The sequence below is a fragment of the Myxocyprinus asiaticus genome, chromosome 8 (assembly GCF_019703515.2).
Source record: "Myxocyprinus asiaticus isolate MX2 ecotype Aquarium Trade chromosome 8, UBuf_Myxa_2, whole genome shotgun sequence".
Lineage (NCBI taxonomy): Eukaryota > Metazoa > Chordata > Actinopteri > Cypriniformes > Catostomidae > Myxocyprinus > Myxocyprinus asiaticus.
Window position 1 is genome coordinate 12,788,156 of NC_059351.1, and position 26,630 is coordinate 12,814,785.

Genomic DNA, 26,630 nt, shown 5'->3' on the forward strand with positions numbered 1-26,630 from the left:
TAAAATTGTGGCAGTACTGTGGTACAGTGGTGGTATCAAATGGTAATGCTATAGTACTTTGATATATACCATGGTACTGGTGGTTTCCATATTTATATCACTTACAAAAATGTACCATCACAGTACCATAAATACAATGGTACTATGATGGTATATGTAAAAAAAAAAAAAAAAAAAAAAAATAGCTATCCAGATCTGGTTATCTGGCATACATCCAAACACTAATTTCCAATTTTCCTCCTAATTCAAAATTGTTCTTCATTGTTATGTGTCAGTTTAACGTGTGTACATGCTGGAAAAGCCTAGCTACAATCGTATTGTCTAGGTCTGTTAGTCCGACTTTGCAAAAAATCAGATTGGAAGTGTTGACGTGGCATTTTAATACGACAAATTATTGTTTTGGTTTCACTTAAACGGATGTTTAAAAGTACATGTAAATGTACTGATGGAAGGAGTAAATTGACACAAGTCCTTCGCATCTGTTTGTTTTATTACCTTTTACAGTAACTTTCCTTGAAACCAGAAAGTCTTTATTATTTAGTTACAAGATGTATGTGACAAACCTACACTACTCAACTGTACTGCATACTGTGGACCAGTTATCCACGTGACCTATTGGACGCAGCTGCGTGGATCCATTTATTTGCGTGATCCATTTATTGTGCAGCGGAGACCAATTTTGACTTCCAGTTTGTCTGGCGGGATATTCATAGAGACACAGCCATCACTTCCCTTAATTTAATGTAAACAGACGAGACAAAAAAATCTGAAATATATCAAAATATCAGATCTGTTTTAATTATATAGCTCCATATACTAGAGCTTTTCCTGAATACTGTACTGTATGTAGGTCAAATCGGGTACAATCCAAAATATGACCTTATCAACCCTCATCATGTGTTTGTGTGTGTGAGTGTCATAGTACATGTCAAAGCTAATTTAACTGTAAACTCATCTGATATGTAGAGCATTATGAAAACTCATTGCCCAAGCTAATTAAAAAAATTAGCCATGTGCACAAATCAGATCAGTGCACACATCTGACCTTTCTGAAAGAGCTGAATGAGATAGACATCACGTTATTTAATACAGAGTCCCCCTTGCTTGACTTTAACATGCAAAGACAACAAAGCCATCTTAATTACAGATCTCTTATTATAGGAGTGTAGAATGTGCTAAAATGAGATTTTGACACAAACAGCTCACAGTGACACATAGATTGTGACATAAAGCTTTGTGGGCCAATTTATTAGTGGTGCTTGCTGAGGCAAGCATCACCATTTTAGTTGCTCATACTTAAGGTTAGGGGATTTTCTTACCCCTTTATTCTTAATAATAAACCTGCATAACTTATGCTATTACTTTTCTAAGCGATAGGACTTTCGATTTTTAACTGGTGATTGACAACCAGCAAAGAAAATCCCACAGACTCACATTGAAGGGGAGACCCGAGCCATATCTAGAGACTTGAGGGTGGGCTTTTTAGACTCAGACCAATAAGTTACCTCTCAGAACACCTTGGCAACCACCTAGGACACCTATTTCCTGCTATGATTTTCTTGTTATAACTCATTCCATCTCCTGTTTGATGTTCAAACCTAAAATGGTAAATGTGTGTGTTTGTAGCTCCCTCAGTGGCTCCTCAGAACATACAGGTGAAGTCTGTGTCTGCCACCCAACTGGACGTCGAATGGCAGCCTCCACCTGTAGAGACACAGAACGGGAATATTCAGGGATACAAGGTGCTGAAACGTTTTATCCACATGCACATGCAAAGTATGATCTGTTATGTCTGTCAAATGATTTGGTGTTCAATGGCAACAGAACGATGCAACATCTGATATTTGGTCTTGATTGGTTTGATTATTTTGAGATGATTCACAACTATTTTCATAAATATGTTGAATATACTTATGAAGCTGGAGGGACAATTTTCACCATAGTGGTGAATGAAAAAGGAAAAAAAAAAATACGTCAATAATTGCATTTTGGAAAAGAAATTCATGTGTAATACATTGGGGGGCAGATTCACTAAACAGTTGCGCCACTTTTGTGTGTAGTAGTTCAGCGCTAGTCTTATTCACTAACCACCTGCAATCTATTTTAGCAGACGCAGTCAGCACTGAAATTGTGCTGCATCTTGAGTATTTAAAAGTCATCATCATTCCTTTCCACACAAATTTGCCTCCTTTCTATGTAAATTAGGCTCATTGTAGAATGCGCTTCATTCACAAAAATTGCCTGCTGCACTTTAGATCGCGGCATTACCGCAAATGAAAGTAGGCGGTAAAATTAATTTTATTTAAAAGAGATTTGTGAACATTTTCCACCGATCATATCAACAGTAATTCATCAAATAATGATCAAATGATGGAGAAGAGCATTATAACCTGGCATATATCCAGATGTGCAGTGTAGTAAAGTGCAATTTCAGCATGTTTAAAAGATAATTTCGGTTTCTGGATCACAGTGATGATGTACAGTTCCGGCAGGGTGTGCCAAATATGGTGGTCTGTGCCATCCTCTGGTATATTGCAATCAGAATCGGCTGCAAAATCTGAAATTGCACGCGCAAATTGCATTCTTTTTGTGGCCGCCTTTGCTCTGTTGGCTGATCTGTATAATATCTTTAGTGAATGGGTCGCTAAACAAGCGCAGAGAGTGCATGTTAATAAATAGTGTATTTACTGGCCGCAATTCATTTTTAGTGAATTTCGCCCTGGGCATTATGATTTCTAATTATTATTGAATTCTCAATTATCGATTCATTGCATTTTCAACATCAGATTGATCGATGCATATTCACACCCACTAGAAATTATTCATAATTCCCATGCAGATAATGGAGAATTGTTCTCCATTATTGTTAACAACATCTTTACAATCTAAGATGGTGCCGCGGATGGCTGCCTCGGTTTGTTGGTGCGCCTTGTTTTGTCTTGTTTTGTTTGTAAATACAGTGTTTTGTCAGAATACCGGGATCTCTTTCACTATAGAAGAGCTTATGAACATTAGGGTCACAACTCCTGCAGATTTATTTCCTACTTTCATCGTCACATCTGTGGAATTACTGGACATTCTGGTCAAAGGTGCCCTCACCTTTGCACATTCAGCGAAATGCCGGAGGAGAGGGAAACATGCCGGTGCACTCGTGCGTCTCACACACCATTGCCAGGAATATTCCTCTCTAACGTACGTTCACTGAGCAACAAACTGGATGGACTTCAGCTCTTGGTGGGGAAAAACAGAGACTTTTCTTCATCTTCCGTTTTGTGCTTCACGGAATCTTGGCTGTGTGGACTGATACCAGACTCTGCACTGCAGCTGGCAGGCTTCCAACTCTTCAGAGCGGATCACCACACGGAACTTTCAGGCAAGACGAAAGGTGGAGGAATCTGTTTTTACACTAACCGTGGCTGGTGCAATGATGTGACAGTGATCCAACAGCACTGTTCTCCTGATCTGGAATCTTTTATCATAAACTGTAAACTAGTGTTGATATTAGCCGTTCACCGATATATCGGTATCGGTGTATATGTTTACCGATATGCGCAGATATGAAAACTTTTTTTCAGAACATATAATGCAGAAAACAATGCTTTAGAATTGGTCTCATAACGTAGTTTGTCCAGCAGAACGCGCTCTGGCTCCATTGTTTATAGTGCTGACTCTGAACTGATGATGGCTCTGCAGACAGGGCGGAGTTAAGCGGTGTCTTCTCGGTAAGTTGCTAACTAGTTTGTGAAATACATACTGGAAAGTTAATAAACAATGACCCCATCATTTTCCTTTTTCAATATAACTAATATAACGTTAACCCTGTCCCTGACAACCATGTCACTCATGTTTATCACATCTGTTTGCTGTTAGCCAGCTATAGTTTTTCAGTGCAGTAAGTAATGTAGCAGATTGAAAGGTAAGCATCAGAGCATCTTTTTGCAGCTCAGCAGACAACGGTGCGGTGGTGGATTGTGTCTGTTGAGTGTTGATTTGTTACCTAGCTGGTGAGACACAATGCTGGTCCATCTTTTACTCTCCGTGACAACGAGCTTATTGCTAACTAGCTAACCACGTAGCTACTTTCATTGTTTGTCAGCTGAGTGGAAGCTAATGTGTAAACATGTATTCACTAAACTGTTTTGTTCAGGATTCACAGTTTGGTACCCCCTTCAACCAAACAATTCCAGTCATTGCATTTATAAAATGTAATATGTAAAAGTCCACCGTTGAAAGTTTCCCCTGAACTTGTATAGCAGAATACGGTGTAACACCGCTTAACTCGGCAGGTGTAAATGATTCTTGTTTTACAACCTGCCTCTAATTGACTGGCAGTATTAATATAGTCAGCATTTGATTTAATACTAAACAGTACTGATGTTTATTTAGCTATTTATTTTATTGTTATTTATTCTTTATTTTAATGGTCAGCATTTAAACTGATACTAAACAGTACTGATGTTTATTTAGCTATTTATTTTACAACCCCAATTCCAAAAAAGTTGGGACAGTATGAAAAATACTAATAAAAACAAAAAGGAGTGATTTGTAAATTATTTTCACACTTTGCTATATTGAAAGCACTACAACTACACATTATATGATGTTTTTCCTTGTGAATTTTATATATATATTTTTTTTTAAATGTACAGTAATTTCAAATTAGATGATTGCAACACACTCCCAAAAAGTTTGGACAGTCGAATGTTTACCACTGTGAAACATTGTCATTGCTTCTAATAACACTTATTAAGCATTTTGGTACTGAAGACACAAGTTTGTTAAGTTTAGAAAGTGGAATTTTCCCCCAGTCATCCATTATGCAGGTCTTCAGCTGCACAATTGTATTGGGTCTTCGTTGCCGTATGGTGTGCTTCATAATGCGCCACACATTCTCAATTGGAGACAGGTCAGGACTGCAGGCAGGCCAATCTAGCACCCGCACTCTCTGCTTACACAGCCATGCACTTATGTAGTAGCAGTATGTGGTTTGAAGTTGTACTGCTGAAAATTCCAGGATGTCCCTGGAAAAGACAGTGCTGGATGGCAGTATATGTTGTTCCAAAATTTTTACATATCTGTCTGCATTCATGGTGTTCTCACAGATGTGCGAGTTACCAATGCCATGGGCACTGCCACACCCCTGGCCCATATAGACACTGGCTTTTGGACCTGATGCTGATAACCGCTTGGATGGCCCTTTTCCTCTTTGGCCCGGATAACACGACGGCTGTGTTTTTCAAAAACTTTTTGAAATGTGGACTCTTCAGACCAAGAAACACGGTTCCACTGTTCTACTTTGCATCTAAGATGAGACTGAGCCCAGAGAAGTCAGCAGCACTTCTAGACAATGTTGATGTAGGGCTTCTGCTTTGCATAGTAAAGTCTTAACTTGCATCTGTTGATGCAGCGGCGAATGGTGTGGACTAACAAAGGTTTACTAAAATAATCCCAAACCCATGTTCATGACATCCATTACAGATGAATGATGTTTTTTAAGACAGTGATGTCTGAGGGATCAGAGATCACGCGCATTCAGAAATGGTTTTCGTCTTGCCCTTTACACACTGAGATTTGACCAGATTCCTTGAATCTTTTAACTATATTGTGCACTGTATAGGGTGAAATGCCCCAAATCCTTCCAATTTGTCTTTGGGGAACATTGTTCTCAAAGTGCTGGATTATTTGCTGAGGCATCTGTTGGCAAATTGACAAGCCTTGACCGATTCTTGCTCTTGATGGACTAGACTGTTTTTGGAGGCTCCTTTTATACTATGACACGATTGCCTCACCTATTTAACATCTCCTGTTTTACACTGCCTTGTTATTTCAACTCATCAATGTCAGGTGTATTCTGTTGATTCGTGTTTTATTTTGAAATTCTAGTTCCTGTTTCATGTCATGTGTTCCTGTTTCCCTAGTCAAGTGATTTCTGTTTTCCCTCCATGTTCATGTGTCATGTTTTCATTGGTTTATTGTTTAATTATCTTGTTACCAGTTCTGTTTGTTCATTGGTTTATGTTCTCCCATGTCTTGTATTTAAGCCCTCATGTTTGCATTGTCTATTGGTCGAGTATTGTATGTGATGGTATGTGTTTGTCAAGTCAAGTCAAGTCAAGTCAAGTCAAGTCAAGTCCATGTTCATGTTAGGTTTTGTAGTCAGGGTTATAGAAGTTCACGTTCAGTAAATAAACTGCACTTGGGTTCTTCATCTTCACGTTCCTCGTCATCATCATCATTGTCAGCAGTTCCAGCATACGTTACAGAATATTCCACCTCCCATGGACCCAGCGGTTTTGCTTCTGCGCTTACGTCAGGGGAATCGTCCTCTGGAGGACTATGTTAAGGACTTCTGCGGTCTAGCCAGCCAGGTAGACTTCAATGAGGTTGCCCTCAAGGGTTGTTTTAGATTTGGACTAAATGAGTCCATTTCTTTTTTGATGCCTGGTGATCGCAGTTCCCTCAGCCTGGCTCAATATATCAACCTCGCCCTTCGATTCATCGGTTCCCCGTTCACTGTGGGGGAGGCGGATCCTGAGCCAGAGTTCCACGACATGGCCGCCGCCGAGCCAGAGTTCCACGACATGGCCGCCGCCAAGCCAGAATTCCACGACAGGGCCGCCGCCGAGCCAGAGTTCCACGTCAGGGCCGCCGCCGAGCCAGAGTCCCACGTCAGGGCCGCCGCCGAGCCAGAGTCTCACGTCACAGCGACGCCTCAGCCTGCTCCATGCCACGTCACAGCGACGCCTCAGCCTGCTCCATGCCACGTCACAGCGACGCCTCAGCCTGCTCCATGCCACGTCACAGCGACACCTGAGCAGTGGGACCTGGAGATGGTTCCCACCCTTATACCCACCTTTAGTTCTCCTGAGCAGGCAAGGGGAACTTTCGGCCCTCCGATCCCACCTGGACCCTCTGAGCCCTGGACTTTGCTTTGGCCTGTCGGTCCCTCGACATTGCCTCAGCTCGGCATTCCCTCGGCTCCACTGCGGTCCTTCAGCCTGTCGGCTGTGCCGGGGTCCCTCATCCTTCTGGCTCATCCTTGGTCTGTCTGTCACCTGGCTCTGCCTTGGCTCTACGATCCCTCAGCTCTGCCTTGCTCCTTCGAGCCTCTATCGCCGCCTTGGTCCTCCCTGCCATCGGCTCCACCCTGGCCCTTCGTGTCTTCGGCTACTCTCCGGGCACCACGTTCCAAGGCTCCGCCCCTCGGGCCTCACATGGCTCCACCTTCCACGGACTTTGCCCTGGTCCCATGCCCCTCGCCCTTTCTCGCCACGCCACGCCCCACGCCTCAAGACACCCTACCGCTCCCTACAGAACTTTGAATTATGTCATGTTACGTGTTTTGTTTATGTGTTGTGGTGTCAGGAGCCACCCCTTAGTGGGGGGGATATGTCGGGTGTATTCTGTTGATTCATGTCTTTTATTTTGAAATTCTAGTTCCTGTTTCATGTCATGTGTTCCTGTTTCCCTAGTCATGTGATTTCTGTTTTCCCTCCATGTTCATGTGTCATGTTTTCATTGGTTTATTGTTTAATTATCTTGTTATCAGTTCTGTTTGTTCATTGGTTTATGTTCTCCCATGTCTTGTATTTAAGCCCTCATGTTTGCATTGTCTATTGGTCGAGTATTGTATGTGATGGTATGTGTTTGTCAAGTCAAGTCAAGTCCATGTCCATGTTCATGTTTTGTTTTGTAGTCAGGGTTATAGAAGTTCACGTTCTGTAAATAAACTGCACTTGGGTTCTTCATCTTCACGTCCTCGTCATCATCATCATTGTCAGCAATTCCAGCATACGTTACAATCAAAATGTTATTTGTCTTAAATTGCCCCTGTTTCAACTTTTTTGGAGCGTGTTGCAATCATCTGATTTGAAATTACTGTACATATTAAAAAAATAAAAACAATTCACAAGAAAAAACATCATTTAATGTGTAGTTGTAGCACTTTCAATATAGCAAAGGGTGAATATAATTTACAAATCACTCCTTTTTGTTTTTATTAGCATTTTTCATACTGTCCCAACTTTTTCGGAATTGGGGTTGTATTTGAATTTATTCTTTATTTAAATGGTCAGCAATTTACATACTAAACAGTACTGATGTTTATTTAGCTATTTATTTTATTTGAATGTATTCTTTATTTAAATGGTCAGCAACTGACTGATACTGAACATACAGTATTGATGTTTTTTAAGCTATTTATTCTATTTTATATTTATTATTTATTTTCTCAGTGTTCATTTCTAGAATTTGTTGACAATGTATAATAATAATGTCAAATATTCTTTGATAAAAAATTTAAGAAAGCAGCCTTCTGAGTACCTTTTGCATAGTCAAAATCGGTGAACAATCCACATAGAAAAGGTCTGTTTTCATTCCAGCTCAAACATTAACTATATCAGTAATCTGTGAATTTTCACCCTCTAAAATTGGTATCGGTATTGGTCTCAAAAATCCCATATCTGTAGGGCTCTAATGTAAACCCTTCTACTCTGTGAGTTCATCTCATTCATACTGGTTGGTGTTTACATTCCACCACAGGCCATTGTGCAGGATGCGCAGTGAGTGCTCGCCAACTAGATACTGTGTGTGGGGCGGACAAACCCGGACTCCTTAGTTATTGTCCTCGGTGACTTTAACAAAGGTAATTTTACTCATGAACTCCCCAAATACAGACAGTTTATTAAATGCCTGACCAGAGAGGAGAACATTCTGGATCACTGTTACACTACAGTAAGCAGTGCATATCACGCCGTCCCCCGCGCTGCACTGGGTCACTCTGACCACGTCATGGTCCACCTGATTCCTGCATACAGGCAGAAATTAACTAAACCTGTTGTGAGGACATCAAAGCAGTGGACCAGTGGGGCTGTGGAGGATCTGCAGGCATGCTTGGACTGTACTGATTGGGATGTATTCAGGACTGCTACCAACAGTCTGGATGAGTGCACAGAGGCTGTGACATCATACATCAGCTTCTGTGAGGACTGCTGTGTACCATCATGCACCAGGGTGAGTTACAACAAAGACAAACCCTGGTTCACAGCCAAACTCAGACAGCTAAGGTTAGAGAAAGAAGAAGCGTTTAGGCGTGGGGACAGAGACAGATTCAGAAGTCAAAGTACAGGTTTAGTAAGGCGGTGAGAGATGCCAAACAGCTGTACTCTGAGAAACTACGACAGCTGTTCTCAGCCAATGACTCTCCTTCTGTCCGGAAAGGGCTCAGACAGTTCACAAACTGCAAGCCTAAAGCCCCCCATTCCACTAAGTACTTGCGCCTGGCCAACAGCCTGAATGAGTTTTACTGTCGCTTTGAAAGACAATGGGACATTCCTGGCACCATCCCCCGTGACACCATTAATCAGCTCCAGCCCTGCTCCACCTCCCCCAACACAGCAGGGGCCTGGTCCTCTCCACAATTCCTTACCTCAGAGGCCCCCTCCTCCCCCACCACAATGACGACTTTCTTCATCATGGAGAGAGAGACGTAAACAGACTATTCAAGAGACAAAACCCCCGCAAAACAGCCGGGCCAGACTCTGTTTCTCCATCCACCTTGAAGCTGTTGGGCTTCATGTATTCAGATAGAAGACAAAGGCAGGCCTAACACAGTCGTAAAACCTAACTCAGGCCCCCACATACCAGGTCATAAATCTTACTGATAAAAACTGTGCCAAAATCAAACAAAGGGAGTCCAAAACAGACTACAAATCCCATGAAGCCTTGCTCACTAAAGGATCGAACTCTCAACTCCTATTGGATGAGGCACACGACAGATCACACCTCAACCATGACATCATCAGGAGTAGAAATACCTCTGAAATGCTTCCGGGATTTGCTTCCAGCAACTTTGCTCGCTGTATGTAGATGCAGTTCATCGCTGCTCTCAGGTGTAGCCTCGTGGCACAAAGAAGTAACGTCCGACTTGAAACTGTGGCCATACAATCTCCATCTCGCTGGACGAGTTGAGATTACTCTGTGTTCCACCGAACACTCTAACGGATCCGAAGGAGACCGCCGAGCAATCCGCATCTTCATCCGTTTGCCTGCAGAAGTGAAGAGAAAAGATTTCTCTTCCCTCTTCAATCAAGTCAATGCCAGCCCGCCGAGAATCAGCAGCCGTACTGCCCGCTGACAGAGCGAGGAAACGGCCTCCCGTCATCACCCGAGCCTCGAGGAACCGATACTGAGTTAATGGACGGATGAACACACATTCTGCATCCTCATGCTATTCAAGTAAGAGGTTTACGTCTGGGCAGAGATAGAATATTATAGTGTGTTATTCTTGTGTATCAAGGTTATTGCTTGTACAGTTTACGGACCGCCATGTCCGCTCATTATTAATACTCAGGGTATTTTAATTATCACGGATTTGATTTGCTGTATTGTAGTCCAACCACATTGGGCTGTTGTGCATTTCCGCCATCACGGGTGAGACTGGCAAACTGAGTTTATCCATTAAAGAATCAAAGACCCCGGGATGGTTTACGAGCCGTCCGTCATGTCTCTGAGTGATAAACTAACAGCTGCTTTCTCTCCCACGATCGCGAAATCGGCTTTGGGGCCATCACTTAACTCTCTCTCTCTCTCTCTCATACTAACCACACACACACACACACACACACACACACACACGCGCGCGCGCAACCCCTCACAAACATTCTGGCACACATTTTTGGCTAGTAGATAGCTTCGTGATAAAGCTCAGCTTTGTCACTAAGCTACCATTGAGTGGTTTCTCTCCACCCACATTCACGGCCATATTCTCTGGCCGGAAGTCTCGTGTGACATACTCTCCACGAGAGTCACGTCCGCCATTTTGTGCACGTCCCTCCTTACACACACACACACACACACACACATATTCTCACACACCTTATCTGTTATAGGATTATTTTAGTTTCCATATCTAATCATATCACTGTTTAGTTTGTAGTTGTAAGTTGTAAGTTTATTGACTGCATTGTATTAATTATTAATTGATATTACTGCATAAATAAACTTTGTTATATTACAAAGAGAAGTGTTTTGGTTTGTTTTGCATACACCTCTGTCATGCTGATGGGATGTCAGTGCTCGGATTCAAGCCTTCACTCATTGTTTTTTTTTCCCGAAAATCGATATTCTTCGGATGTCGATTTTCCTAAGAAAACAATCTAATATTGAGACTGTTATACTATCTGGTTATTAGTCCCTGATTCCAGGGTGGTGCCCCATCAATGTTAATCCTTATTAATATTCTATTGATTTTTGATAATTGATAATTATCTTTGATGATTGTTGAATTTGAATGATCAATAAGCTAGTGTTCATTTTAATTAAGGTTTCGTCGATGTTAACAATTATCAAATCAAAATCAAATCAAATCACTTTATTGTCACACAGCCATATACACAAGTGCAATGGTGTGTGAAATTCTTGGGTGCAGTTCCGATCAACATAGCAGTCGTGACAGTGATGAGACATATACCAATTTACAATAACATCAAATTAACACAACACAATTTAAACATCTGTTATACATAATTACACTCAACTTAAAACATCAAATTAACAACACAATTTAAGCATCTGTTATACACATAATTACACTCAACTTAAAACATCAAATTAACACAACACAATTTAAACATCTGTTATACATAATTACACAACTTAAAACATCAAATTAACACAACACAATTTAAACATCTGTTATACACATAATTACACTCAACAATATACAAATAATAACATACACTGTACAGTATACAATATGCTGTTTTTTTTTGTTTTTTTTTTTTACTATATAGATACTATATAGATACACATTATTCAATAAAAATTAAAAATTAAAATATATATAACAAAAGTATATATATATATATATATATATATATATATATATATATATATATATATATATATATATATATATAGAATGTACAGTATTGTACTGTATTGACATTCAGGCTGTCGGTTGATAGTCAGTTGTTAAGAGAGACATAATATAATAACAGTAATATAATTTATGACAGTCCGGTGTGAGATAAAAGAGTAATAAAGTGCAGTGCTGATGTATTTTGATCGTGGGAGATCAAGAGTTCAGAAGTCTGATTGCTTGGGGGAAGAAGCTATCATGGAGTCGGCTGGTGCGGGTCCTGATGCTGCGATACCGCCTACCTGATGGTAGCAGTGAGAACAGCCCATGGCTCGGGTGGCTGGAGTCTCTGATGATCCTCCGAGCTTTTTTCACACACCGCCTTGTATATATTTCCTGGAGGGAGGGAAGCTCACCTCCGATGATGTGTTTGGCAGTTCGCACCACCCTTTGCAGTGCTTTGCGGTTGTGGGCGGTGCTATTGCCGTACCAGGCGGAGATACAGCCAGTCAGGATGCTCTCCACAGTGCAGGTGTAGAACCGTGTGAGGATGTGGTGGTTCATTCCAAACTTTCTCAGCCGTCTCAGGAAGAAGAGGCGCTGATGAGCCTTCTTCACAACGACTTCAGTGTGGATGGACCATGTGAGTTCCTCAGTGATGTGGACACCCAGGAACTTGAAGCTGCTGACTCTCTCCACTGGTGCTCCATTGATGGTGATGGGACTGTGTTCTCTGTCTTTTCTTCTGAAGTCCACCACAAGCTCCTTTGTCTTACTGACGTTGAGGGAGAGGTTGTGCTCCTGACACCAGTGTGTCAGAGTGTGCACCTCCTCTCTTTAGGCTGTTTCATCATTGTCAGTGATCAGACCTACCACTGTCGTGTCATCAGCAAACTTAATGATGGCATTGGAGTTATGTGTTGCCACACAGTCATGTGTGTACAGGGAATACAGTAGTGGGCTGAGAACACAGCCCTGCAGGGCTCCAGTGTTGAGGGTCAGTGATGAGGAGATGTTGTTGCCCATTCTAACCACCTGGCGTCTGCTTGACAGGAAGTCCAGGATCCAGCTGCACAGCGAGCTGTTTAAGCCCAGAGCCCGGAGTTTCACATCAAGCTTTGAGGGCACTATGGTGTTGAATGCTGAGCTGTAGTCTACAAACAACATTCTCACATAAGTGTTCTTTTTTTCCAGGTGGGAGAGAGCAGTGTGTATTGTAGATGCAATGGCATCATCAGTGGAGTGGTTGTTGTGGTAAGCAAACTGCAGCGGGTCAAGATTGAGTGGCAAGACAGAGCAGATGTAATCTCTGATTAGTCTCTCAAAGCATTTGCTGATGATGGGGGTCAGAGCAACAGGACGCCAGTCATTTAAACAAGTTATTTTTGATTGTTTTGGAACAGGCACAATGGTGGATGTTTTAAAGCATGTGGGGACTACAGACAAAGAGAGGGAAAGGTTGAAAATGTCCGTAAAAACACCAGCCAGCTGGTTCGCGCACGCTCTGATGACGTGGCCCGGAATGCCGTCTGGACCCGCGGCTTTGCGGATATTCACCCGTCGGAAGGATCGGGTTACATCTGTTACAGAGACGGAGAGTGAACTAACCTCTGTAGCTTCGGCCGTGAGAGCTCTCTCCGCGAGGGCGGTGTTATTTCCCTCGAAACGAGCATAAAAAGTATTTAGCTCATCCGGTAGAGAGGCAGCGGTGTTCATGGCGGAGTTTTTATTCCCTTTAAAGTCCGTGATGATGTTAATTCCCTGCCACATGCTTCTAGAGTTGGTGGTGTTAAACTGTCCTTCAATCTTGCTCCTGTACTGGTGTTTTGCTGTTTTGATAGTTTTTCGGAGGGCATAACTGGCTTGTTTATGCTCCTCCGCGTTCCCGGAATTAAAAGCGGAGGTCCGCACATTAAGTGCCGCGCGAACATCGCTATTGATCCACGGCTTCTGATTCGGATAGATTCGTACAGTTCTGGTCGGAATCACTTCCTCTACGCACGTTCTGATGAAACACATTACGCTATCAGCGTAAAGCTCGATGTCGTCATCAGAGGCGGACTGGAATATCTCCCAGTCCGTGCGATCAAAACAGTCTTGTAGCGTAGAGTCTGATTGGTCCGACCAGCACTGGATCGTTCTGAGGGTGGGTGCTTCCTGTTTCAATTTCTGCCTGTAAGCGGGCAGAAGCAGAATGGAAGAGTGGTCCGATTTGCCAAATGGTGGGCGGGGGAGGGATTTGTAGCCATCCCGGAACGGAGAGTAGCAATGGTCCAAAACCCGGTCCCCTCGTGTGTTGAAACTAATGTGCTGGTGATATTTTGGTGCGACTGATTTTAAACTGGCTTTATTAAAGTCCCCGGTCACAATGAACGTGGCCTCAGGGTGCGCGGTTTCCTGCTCACTTATACTCCCATACAGTTCCTTGAGTGCCCGGTCTGTGTCGGCTTGTGGCGGGATGTACACAGCAGTGATAATGACCGCTGTGAATTCCCTCGGTAGCCAGAATGGTCGACACAGAAGCATAAGAAATTCCAGATCAGGAGAACAGAAAGACTTGATGGAATGTACGTTCCTCTGATCACACCAGGATTTGTTGATCATAAAACATACACCACCTCCTCTAGTTTTACCTGAGAGGTCTTTTGCTCTGTCCGCTCGGAGCATGGAGAACCCCGCGGGTTCAATGGCTGAGTCTGGAATCTCCGCAGACATCCAAGTTTCTGTTAGGCAGATAATGCAGCAGTCCCTCGTCTCTCGTTGGAAAGAGATCCGCGCTTCCAGCTCGCAGAGCTTGTTATCCAGAGACTGAACATTTGCCAGTAGAATAGTGGGTAGCGGGGGTCGATTTGCGCGGCGTCTTACTCTGATGAGAACGCCGGCTCTGTTTCCCCTTTTCCTCCTGCGTTTCCGCGGCCGTGCTGCCCAGACAAAGGGCTCCGCTTGCGTGTTTGTAAACAGCGGGTCGGCATTGAGGAATGTGAAGTCCGGTTTTCGGTGTGAGATCGCTGAACCAATGTCCAAAAGTGTTTGTCTGTCGTAGACAATAAGGCAGACAACATCCAAGACAAAAAACATAAGAATTGTAAACAAAACAAACAAACCATTGCTATGTTGTGTTGGAGCTCGCAACGCAGCAGCCATACTCGGCGCCATCTTGAGTCCAAACAGGACTTAACGATTATCTTTGATAATTAACGTTATCTTTGATAATTAACGATTATCTTTGATAATTATTGATTTAAAGGATTAGGAAAGCTAACATTGATTCTCATCAATGTTCTATTGATTTTAATAATTAATAATTACCTTTGATAATTATTAATTATTGCTAATAACCAAACTTGCTCCTAAACGTAGTGCACTATATTTACTAGAGCCCCATATGAGGTTTTAATGAGTTAGATTCAATTAATTAATTTAAATATTAATTAATAACTAAAGAAATAATTATCGATTATTTCTGATAGTAACACTGATCTAAACAACCAGTAAAGCCCTACAAAGCACTGTGCTGATCAGCTGTCTCCAGTGTTCACAGACATCTTTAACACCTCACTGGAGACATGCCATGTGCCAGCCTGCTTCAAGACCTCCACCATCATCCCCGTCCCCAAAAAAACAAGGACCACATGACTTAATGACTTCAGACCTGTCACCCTGACCTCTGTTTTAATGAAGTCATTTGAGCGCCTTGTGCTGTCCACCTCAAAGCCATCACTGATCCTCTCCTGGACCCCCTGCAGTTCGCCTACAGAGCTAACAGGTCAGTAGACGATGCAGTTAACATGGCCTACCACTTCATCCTCCTGGACTCCTCAGGAACTTACGCCAGGATCTTGTTTGTGGATTTTAGCTCCGCCTTCAGCACCATCATCCCGGCTCTGCTGCAGGACAAGCTCTCCAAGCTAAGTGTGCCTGACTCCACATGCAGGTGGATCACAGACTTCCTGACTGATAGGAGGCAGCACGTGAGGCTAGGAAAACATGTCTCTGACTCCCGGACCATCAGCACTGGTTCCCCTCAAGGCTGTGTTCTTTCCCCTCTACTTTTCTCCCTGTACACTAACAGCTGCACCTCCAGTCTGTCAAGCTCCTGAAGTTTGCGGATGAATCACCCTCATTGGGTTCATCTCTGGTGGGGATGAGTCTGATCATCTGGTGACCTGGTGCAATCAGAACAACTTGGAGCTCAATGCTGTGAAGACAGTGGAGATGGTCGTAGATTTCAGAAAGAACCCAGGCCCACCCACCCCCATCATCCTGTGTGACTCTCCAGTTGACACTGTGGAATCCTTTCGCTTCCTGGGAACCATCATCTCCCAGGACCTCAAGTGGGAGCTGAACATCAGCTCTCTAATTAAAAAATCACAGCTGAGGATATACTTCCTGCGGCAGCTGAAGAAGTTCAACCTGCCGACGACAATGATGGTGCACTTCTACACCTCCATCATTGAGTCCATCCTCACCTCCTCCATCACCATCTGGTACGCTGCTGCCACTGCCAAGGACAAAAGCAGATTGCAGCATGTCATTCGTTCTGCTGAGAAGGTGATTGGCTGCAATCTGCCATCTCTCCAGGACCTGTATGCCTCCAGGACCCTGAGGCGGGCAGAAAAGATTGTGGCCGACCCCTCCCACCCAGGACACAATCTCTTTGAGACACTCCCCTCCGGCAGGAGGCTACAGTCCATTAGGACCAAATCTTCACGCCACAGGAACAGTTTCTTCCCGTCTGCAGCTGCCCTCATAAACAAGGCCTAGGAACCCACTGACGCTGTCTCTTATCCCACCTCCATAGGCACTACACGTTACATTAACATAGTTTCCACATCTGTCTTGTGTCAACGTAAAGAACATTTTTCTGGTCTATTGCAGTTTTTAATATACTCAAACTGTGAACTTTTCTGTGAACTGTGAACAGCTGTGAACAGTGAACATTTGCACATTCTGTGGTTCATATTCTGCACATAATTTGCACATCTCTGCACAACTGCACATATTTTGCACAACTGTACAGCTCCTTTATTAAAACCAGTCAGTTTACTTTTTCTATATATATTGTATCTTAAATATAGTTTATTATTTATCTTACTTTGTTTATTGTTTATTGTTATTGTATGCATTAAACACCAAAGCAAATTCCTTGTATCTGAAAACTTACTTGGCAATCATTTTCACATGCTGTCTGCATTGTATTAGTACCCGATTCACTAAATCAGGAAACAAAGCAAAAACACCCAAAAAATATTGTGCCGAACACAATTTCCTATTAAAGGGATAGTTCACCCCAAAATTCAAATTCTCTCATCATTTATTCACCCTCATGCCATCCCAGATGTGTATGACTTTCTTCTGCAAAACACAAATGAAGATTTTTGGAAGAATATTTCAACTCTGTAGGTCCATACAATGCAACTGAATGGATGCCAAAATTTTGAAGCTCCAAAATCCACATAAGGGCAACATAAAAGTAACCCAGACGACTCTGTTGGTTAAATCCACATCTTCCGAAGTGATGTAATAGGTGTGGGCGAGAAACAGATCAATATTTAAGTCCTTTTTTCTTTCACTTTTACTTTCTTCTTCTTCTGTTTTTTGGTGATTCACATTCTTCATGCATATCGCCACCTACTGGGCAAGGAGGAGAATTTATGACAAAAAATGACTTAAATATTGATCTGTTTCTCACCCACACCTATAATATTGCTTCTGAAAATGTGGATTTAACTTCCTTTATGTGTATTTTTGAGCTTCAAAATGTTGTAACTCATTCACTTGCATTGTAAGGACCTACAGAGCTGAAATATTCTTCTAAAAATCTTTATTTGGGTTCAGCAGAAGAAAGAAAGTCATACACATCTGGGATGGCATGAGGGTGAGTAAATGCAAATAAAGTAAAGTCCTTTTTGCGACTTTATTGCTTGAAGTCGATAGCCTCTGTACTATGAAGTCACTAGTGGGCGTTCCTACTGCTGTCGCACTAACGTTATTGGTGGAGTTCTGTCCGGCCATATCTTTTGAAAATGTGATCACAGATGAGATATGTTGCTGGTAAAACTAAGATGTCATTCTAATTTGATGAGGAATTAACTTTCTTGTCCCTAAAAATTAGCATTCTGCAGGGGAGAGTGTTTTGATATGAGCTGCAGCAGTGCTCAATACATCATATTATTTACAAGTTGAACAATCTATCAAAGTATGAATTAAACTCACTCAGACTGCCGACAGTTTCTTTTCCACACATCATTTTAATACATCCATGTATATAGTTACAGACAAATCATATAGAACAGTCTTCTCTCCTACTGATTGTCGCTGCCCAAAGTTGCTCCTCATTTGCATAAAGTTAAACTTTTCTCAACTTTCTGAAGTTGCTAGACACGCCCACATCTAGTCGCCAGAGGTCGCTGTCGCTCATGTCACCAAAAGTCGCCAACCCTCATTGAAAATGAATAAGATGAGGTAGCTTTGTCTCTGGAAGTCGCTGCATGTGTGTACAGGACATAAGTGTTTCACATTGTATTGTCACATTACACTCTTGGGGGCAGTATATGTGCAATCCACAATTTTTTAATTGGTTGCGAATCCTGACATAAATCTGGATAAAAAATATTTCCAAAATCAATGTGGCAGTCCATATGTTTACCTACATAAATATAGTGTAGTTCATCTGTAGTCCTTCTTATTTTATCTTACTGTCATCTGTTGATTTCACTTTATTATCTTCCTCCCTGGTTTTCTTCTTCACGCCATCTGTACATCTGTCTCATTTTGACATTTGAACAGGAACTGATTATAAATCCTTCTGTTCTGACAACAAACACACAAAATTTCCATTTATCCATCCATTCATGTATATTTATTTGTTTATTTGCATATGTAAAGGAATTGTTCACCCAAAAATGAAAATTGTCATTATTTACTCATCCTCATGTCCTTGTGTGTTTTGTGTGGAACACAAAAGTAGACTTTTTTAAGAGTCATTAGGAAGCTCTTGCCATTCAATGAGAGTTTATAGTGTACACATCAGTCAAGCTTCAAAAAGGACAAAAAAGCATCATAAAAGTACTATAAAAGTAGTCCATAAGACTCTTGTGCTATATTCCAAATACTCTGAAGCCACACGATAGCTTTGTGTGGTGAACAGACTGAAATTTAAGTCGTTATTCACTGATAATCTTCACCTGTGGCAAAGCTTGCGTTTGGTCTGCGTTCGTGTCCAGATGCAGAAATATCCCATCAACATCATTCACATCAAAATATCTCTCACATGTGTAGTAACAGTACGTGGCATGCCATTGTTATATTCTTGACTGAAACACAGGCTAGATGCCAATAATGATTTTAATCTGTTCCTCATACAAAGCTTTGGAATATAGAGCTTTATTGGAAAATAAGCCATTTTCCTCTTTTTGGAGCTTTACAGTCATTATCAGTATGAACTGTTTTGTTGATCATACAAGCTTGAAGGACATGATGGCAGGGGCGAACTGGGAAGAAAATTCGGCCCGGGATTTTACATAGAAACTCGCCCAAACGTTGTTGAGCGGGGGCGGGGGGGCATTCATATCGCTGCCCCCTTCCGCATATCATGGCGCCGTTTTGTGGCACGTTCTGCATAACACGGCAGGCCCATCAGGTAAAGTCCCGGTTCTCCCAATGGCCAGTCCGCCGATGCATGATGGTGACTAAATGATGACAGAATTTGAATTTTCTGATGAACAGTTTTTATTGATTCATATAATTAACAAAGAAAAGCAAAACATATATTCACCGAATCAACATTTAACCCCCACTATTACCCCTCCCAATCCCCAAACCCACCCTGACCCTCAACAAACATCCCTGTGGTCAAAAAATATATATAATAATCACACACATTTAAAACTATACTTCTCTCTCCACTGCCCCTCCGTGAGAGCCCTCCAAGAACACCAAATAGCTGCCCCATTTCCCATCAAACAAATCCAAGTTCCCCAGCCTTCTACATGACACTTCCTTGAAAGCCGCCACCCTCCCCATCTCCGTGCACCACTCTTGAAATGAGGGCGCTCCAGCCGAATTTCATCCCCTTAAAAAAATCTGTCTGCCGATCATAACACTGGTTAGGACCCAATTATGTATGTGTTTATCACCAATATTGATGACCGCCCCATCGCCTAAAATACAGAGTCTGGGGCAAAATGAAATTTGAGTGCCCAATACGTCATACATAAAACTCTGAACCTTCAACCAAAATTCTTGGACCTTAACACCAAAAAACATGCGTTGTGTCTCCATCTTCTGATTGGCATCGCCAGCAGGTGGGTGTGTCTTTAAGACCAAGCCTACACACTCTAGAGGGGCTCCAATAGAATCGATGTAAAATCTTGAATTGCAAACAGAATTAAAATTTTTACTTGAACTTTTCTTGTAAATCTGTGTCATTTACTTCTTTCCACAGATCCATTACTGGGAAAAGGACAAACAGAACGAGACGGAGAAGGAACTGGTTTTGTTTGTTCCAGAAACATCTGTACAGCTGAAGAACCTGACATCTTACACCACCTACCTCGTGCAACTGTCTGCATTTAACACAGCGGGGGATGGGCCACTTAGTGCAGCCCGGAAAGGATGCACCCTGCAGGCTGGTGAGTCCCGTTGTAGACCTGCACTCATTCCGAGCCAACCGAGATGCTCTCATCCAAAACATTGTCAAACTGTGTCCGTCTGCTGGTAGTTGTGCTTCCATTATGACACAGAATGTGTAGCCCGATACTTTGTCCCCAGTTAAGGCTCCCTAAACTTGCTTTGGCTAGGATAAAAATTGGTCAGATTGAACAATGTTGGCTGAAACTGAAAGATAAAAGTACTGAGACTGAAGTAATAATGCACAGACTGTTAACACGCAACAGGCACCTAATACTTGCATAATGTGTCAAAAGATTTCAGTTTCAATTTAATTTCAACTTGTCTCTCCTTTATTAATAAATAAAAAAGAAGCAAAGAAATCAGTTACAATAAGGCACTTACAATGCAAAGGGCCAGTCCATAAATGCTAAAATACACACTGTTTCAGAAGTATAGCCACAGGATGTAAACATTATACGTGTTAAAGGGATAGTTCACCCAAAAATAAAAATTCTCTCATCATTTACTCTCCCTCATGCCATCCCAAATGTGTATGACTTTCTTTTTCTGCTGAACACAAACGAAGATTTTTAGAAGAATATCTCAGCTCTGTAGGTCCATACAATGCAAGTGAAGGGGTGCCAAATTTTTGACACGCCAAAAAGCAAATAAAGGCATCATAAAAGTAATCCATATGACTCCAGTGTTTTAATCCATGTCTTCATAAGTGATATGATAGGTGTGGATGAGAAACAGATCAATATTTAAGTCCTTTTTGCTAGAAATTCTTCTGCCTGCCCAGTAGGGAGTGATATGCATGAAGAATGTGAATCACCAAAAACACAAGAAGAAGAATGTGAAAGTGGAAGTTAAAGTGGAGATTGACTGAGCAGGGAGGAGAATTTATAGTAAAAAGGGATTTAAATATTGATCTGTTTCTCACCCACACCTATCATATTGCTTCTGAAGACATTGATTTAACCACTGGAGTCTTATGGATTACTTTAATGCTGATTTATGTGATTTTTGAATCTTTAATATTTTGGCACCCATTCACTTGCATTATATGGACCAAAAGTGCTGGGAAATTCCTTTAAAAATCTTCATATGAGTTCAGCAGATGAAAGAAAGTCATACACATCTGGGATGGCATGAGGGTGAGTAAATGATGAGAGAATTAAAATTTTTAGGTGAATATTCCTTTAACATGATTTGTGTACACTTTATCATGAATTGTGAAAAAATAACCATATCTGTGTAAAATTGTATCTAATATCACAACTTCGTTGTCTTGACATTGAAACCCTGTACTTAGGGCTGTCACGATTATGAAATTTTGCTGACAATCAATTGTCAAACAAATAATTGCGATTATGATGATGAATTATGAATCGTGAATTCATGATTAATTGTCATATAAATTGTCATATTTCTCAAGGTGCGAGTGTGCTTCATACATCTAAAGAAGTAATTTTTATACATTTAACTTCAAATATATAAATCAAATAATAAAACTGGGATATAATATTTATTTTTAAGGCTTTAAAACTGTATGAATGACATTAAAATATGTTTTCAGATATCAAAATATTTCTAAATACTTAAAATATGTCTCTTTGGTCAACATTAGTTTTGGTCAATTTTACATTTACACTGTTGTTTTTGGAACTATATATATATATACAGGTGCATCTCAATAAATTAGAATGTCGTGGAAAAGTTCATTTATTTCAGTAATTCAACTCAAATTGTGAAACTCGTGTATTAAATAAATTCAATGCACACAGACTGAAGTAGTTTAAGTCTTTGGTTCTTTTAATTGTGATGATTTTGGCTCACATTTAACAAAAACCCACCAATACACTATCTCAAAAAATTAGAATATGGTGACATGCCAATCAGTTAATCAACTCAAAACACCTGCAAAGGTTTCCTGAGCCTTCAAAATGGTCTCTCAGTTTGGTTCACTAGGCTACACAATCATGGGGAAGACTGCTGATCTGACAGTTGTCCAGAAGACAATCATGTAAGCCACAAACATTCATTGCCAAAGAAGCTGGCTGTTCACAGAGTGCTGTATCCAAGCATGTTAACAGAAAGTTGAGTGGAAGGAAAAAGCGTGGAAGAAAAAGATGCACAACCAACCGAGAGAACCGCAGCCTTATGAGGATTGTCAAGCAAAATCGATTCAAGAATTTGGGTGAACTTCACAAGGAATGGCCTGAGGCTGGGGTCAAGGCATCAAGAGCCACCACACACAGACGTGTCAAGGAATGTGGCTACAGTTGTCGTATTCCTCTTGTTATGCCACTCCTGGCGTCTTACCTGGGCTAAGGAGAAGAAGAACTGGACTGTTGCCCAGTGGTCCAAAGTCCTCTTTTCAGATGAGAGCAAGTTTTGTATTTCATTTGGAAACCAAGGTCCTAGAGTCTGGAGGAAGGGTGGAGAAGCTCATAGCCCAAGTTGCTTGAAGTCCAGTGTTAAGTTTCCACAGTCTGTGATGATTTGGGGTGCAATGTCATCTGCTGGTGTTGGTCCATTGTGTTTTTTGAAAACCAAAGTAACTGCACCCGTTTACCAAAAATTTTGGAGCACTTCATGCTTCCTTCTGCTGACCAGCTTTTTAAAGATGCTGATTTCATTTTCCAGCAGGATTTGGCACCTGCCCACACTGCCAAAAGCACCAAAAGTTGGTTAAATGACCATGGTGTTGGTGTGCTTGACTGGCCAGCAAACTCACCAGACCTGAACCCCATAGAGAATCTATGGGGTATTGTCAAGAGGAAAATGAGAAACAAGAGACCAAAAAATGCAGATGAGCTGAAGGCCACTGTCAAAGAAACCTGGGCTTCCATACCACCTCAGCAGTGCCACAAACTGATCACCTCCATGCCACGCCGAATTGAGGCAGTAATTAAAGCAAAAGGAGCCCCTACCAAGTATTGAGTACATATACAGTAAATGAACATAATTTCCAGAAGGCCAACAATTCACTAAAAATGTTTTTTTTTATTGGTCTTATGATGTATTCTAATATTTTGAGATAGTGAATTGGTGGGTTTTTGTTAAATGTGAACCAAAATCATCACAATTAAAAGAACCAAAGACATAAACTACTTCGGTCTGTGTGCACTGAATTTATTTAATACACGAGTTTCACAATTTGAGTTGAATTACTGAAATAAATGAACTTTTCCACGACATTCTAATTTATTGAGATGCACCTGTATATATATATATATATATGATAATGTGAAAAATATATTTTGTATTATATTTAAATTTAAATATAATACAAAATATATTTTTTTATTATATTTATATTATATAATAGAATATTATGTTAAATTAAGCCATTGTAAAATATTTCTCTCCTAATTTCTTCACTATGACAAGTTATTTTAATGCTCTTTGATGAAACCACATATAAGGTTAGTAAGTTATTCTAACACACTAATCATGTTAACATATATAATGCTTATATTTCTTGCATATACTTCTGAAATTGTGTATTTTAGCATTTAATTGACTGGCTGCACTCACGACTAGTCAGTTTTGAAATTATGTAACACAAATGTGCGATACACGCTTAAGTTAGTATGAACAAAAGTAATAGTGATGCTTGCCTCAGCATTTTGCATTTGCCTTAGTTTTACTTGCCAGATGTCTGGGCAAGCATAACTGAGATGTGGCTTTGTTTTTATTCTGATACCTCTACCACATAGCATCACTAACTCTCTATCTGTCTCTCTCAAGCTCCTGGAGCACCCAGTCATGTGGTCTTTTCAGAGGTAACGGGCAGCTCACTGAATGTGTCATGGGGAGTTCCTCTGCAGCCCAATGGAGTGGTGGAGGGCTACCGAGTGGTCTATGAGCCCACCGCACCAGTTCATGGTGAGCAGAAGGAAGAGAATAATCAAACAATAATGCATATGTTGTATCCCCTAATGAAAAGTTTATTCTTGATACGACTTTTTCTACAAACACTCAGTCTACTCTGACCTTTCATTTGGCAGGAGTCAGTAAGACAGTAACAGTGGATATCAAAGGGAACTGGCAGCGCTGGCTAAAGGTTCGAGACCTGATGAGGGGCATAGTCTACCGATTCAAAGTTCAGGCCCGAACCATCGATTACGGACCCGAACTGGAGGCAAATATTACCGCAGGACCAGTGGAGGGTATGACATACCATGAATATACTGAATAGTAATGAATAATAATTCAAAATACCATACATAATAAATTCAACATTGATTGGACAAGAAAGAAATATCTCCTGCAGTTACAGAAACAAGATTTCAGCTGGAGGTTTTCTTAGTATTAAATTAAATGAAGAATGAGAAAAGTACTGTATCTATAGCAACTAGTGCTTTTTAAAACACCATTATGGCCTCACATCCTGTAACCCTCCAGGAAGATGCCATTCTTGTCCTTTATTATTTCAACGCTTAAAACCAATTTGAGATGGCCATGTAAAATTCTTAGTTTGATTTGTGCACTGTAATGAGAATGTGATTTTATAAAGCCTGTTAATAATAGTACATTCTCAAGATTCAATGCCTTCATTGTGGCGGGACACTGGGCCCCACGCAGACAAGTTTAGAATGTTCTTCAAATTAGATATAGTTGAAAAATGATGGTGGTCTCCATTGGTCAATGGAGTATGAGCTCTTGTGTAATTGGCCAGAATTTTGAGCCCTTACAAAAAAGTACTATGGCGGTGCCATGCAGTGTAAGAAATTAACTTTTAAATTAAATCGTAAAAGTTGCAATATTTTTGAATGTTTTCGAAAATCGAATGTTTATACCCAGGCCCAGAATAGAATATTAGTCAATATATTAGATATAAGAAATGGAGGAATGAATTTTTCTGTCCCTACATTTTTAATTTTGGGTGCATTTAAAATTATCTGTGGCGAATTTGCAGCAAGTTTGCGGCAAATTTGCAGTGAACTCTCAATTTTTGTAAGGGCGACTCTAGTCATATTAATAACTTTATTAACGCTGTTTTATTCTATGGGGCAGGGGCGCCCTCATGGGGGCTGCCATTTTAGAATCACATGACCAGCTGAATACTACTCGCTTAATTTCAGTAACCGTTTTGTTATTGGACACTTTCACTGTTGGATTAAATACATTTTGGCTGATTGTGGATAGAGAATTTCTACAATAGCATCTGTAACTGAAAGCTATTGACTTTGAATGAAGCTGTATCCACACCACTAGGTGTCACTGTTCCAAGATGACACGAGCAAACCATGGGAACCATGGTACTAAATAATTAATGTATTTTTATACACATATACCATGGCCTTTACATTTTACTCCAAGGTACGTCATGGAATACCTTGGCACCACTGATGTACATGTTCAGATGATATTAGCATGGTACTTGTTCCAAAAACATGGTAATGGTACTTTTTGGCACTTTTTTCATAGTGACATATACATGGTACTCCAAAGTACTTAATAGAATATCAAAGTATTACAATACATGTTTAAAAAACATGATATTACCATTGTTCTCAAAAAAACAACAACAACATGGTAATGGTACTTTTTGGCTTTTTTTAATTATTATTATTATTGGCATTTACATTTACATATATGTAGCACTCCAAGGTACTTAATAGAATACCATAGTATTATGGTACATGTCCAGAAAACATGGTATCATAGGGTTGTTTGTTAAAAAAACCCCAAAAAAACATGGCATTACCATGGTACTTCTTGGCACTTTTTTCTTTTTTCTAGTGACTATTTTGGTTGGTGATTTATCATCAGCACACAAAAGACAACAACTTCTATTTTATAGGGAACGAGTAAATTGAATCACATGACATTTAGGACCATCTAGTTTATTTAAAAGGTGAAAGGATTTCTGAGAAATGAAGAGTGTTAACAGTAAAGTGGATGTGAATGTTGTAAGGTCACAGTAACCAATAAAGAACATGTTTTGAAGAGGGTGTATCCCTAAGGCTTCAAAATGACCTTTATGAAATCTAAACAACTTTCCAATGGATTGAGCTGTTTCTCTTTTAGGTGAAAGAGGAGAAAATATTTTTAAGAATTATTAAATTAAAGAAATTCCATCATTTCCATCCCTCAGCCTGATGTGTAATACCTGTGTTTCACTCTGACACATTATGAGTGATAA

At 40.8% G+C, this 26,630-nt stretch overlaps 1 protein-coding gene across 1 annotated transcript in view; it reads left to right on the forward strand.

The window, feature by feature from the left end:
- LOC127445557 (protein sidekick-1-like) overlaps positions 1 to 26,630 on the forward strand; it is a 317,499-nt gene that overhangs the window by 285,006 nt on the left and 5,863 nt on the right. The window contains exons 39-42 of the mRNA XM_051705711.1: positions 1,627 to 1,742; positions 20,307 to 20,493; positions 24,230 to 24,367; positions 24,490 to 24,651. Coding sequence (XP_051561671.1) covers positions 1,627 to 1,742; positions 20,307 to 20,493; positions 24,230 to 24,367; positions 24,490 to 24,651 — 603 coding nt within the window. The remainder of the gene's footprint in view (positions 1 to 1,626; positions 1,743 to 20,306; positions 20,494 to 24,229; positions 24,368 to 24,489; positions 24,652 to 26,630) is intronic.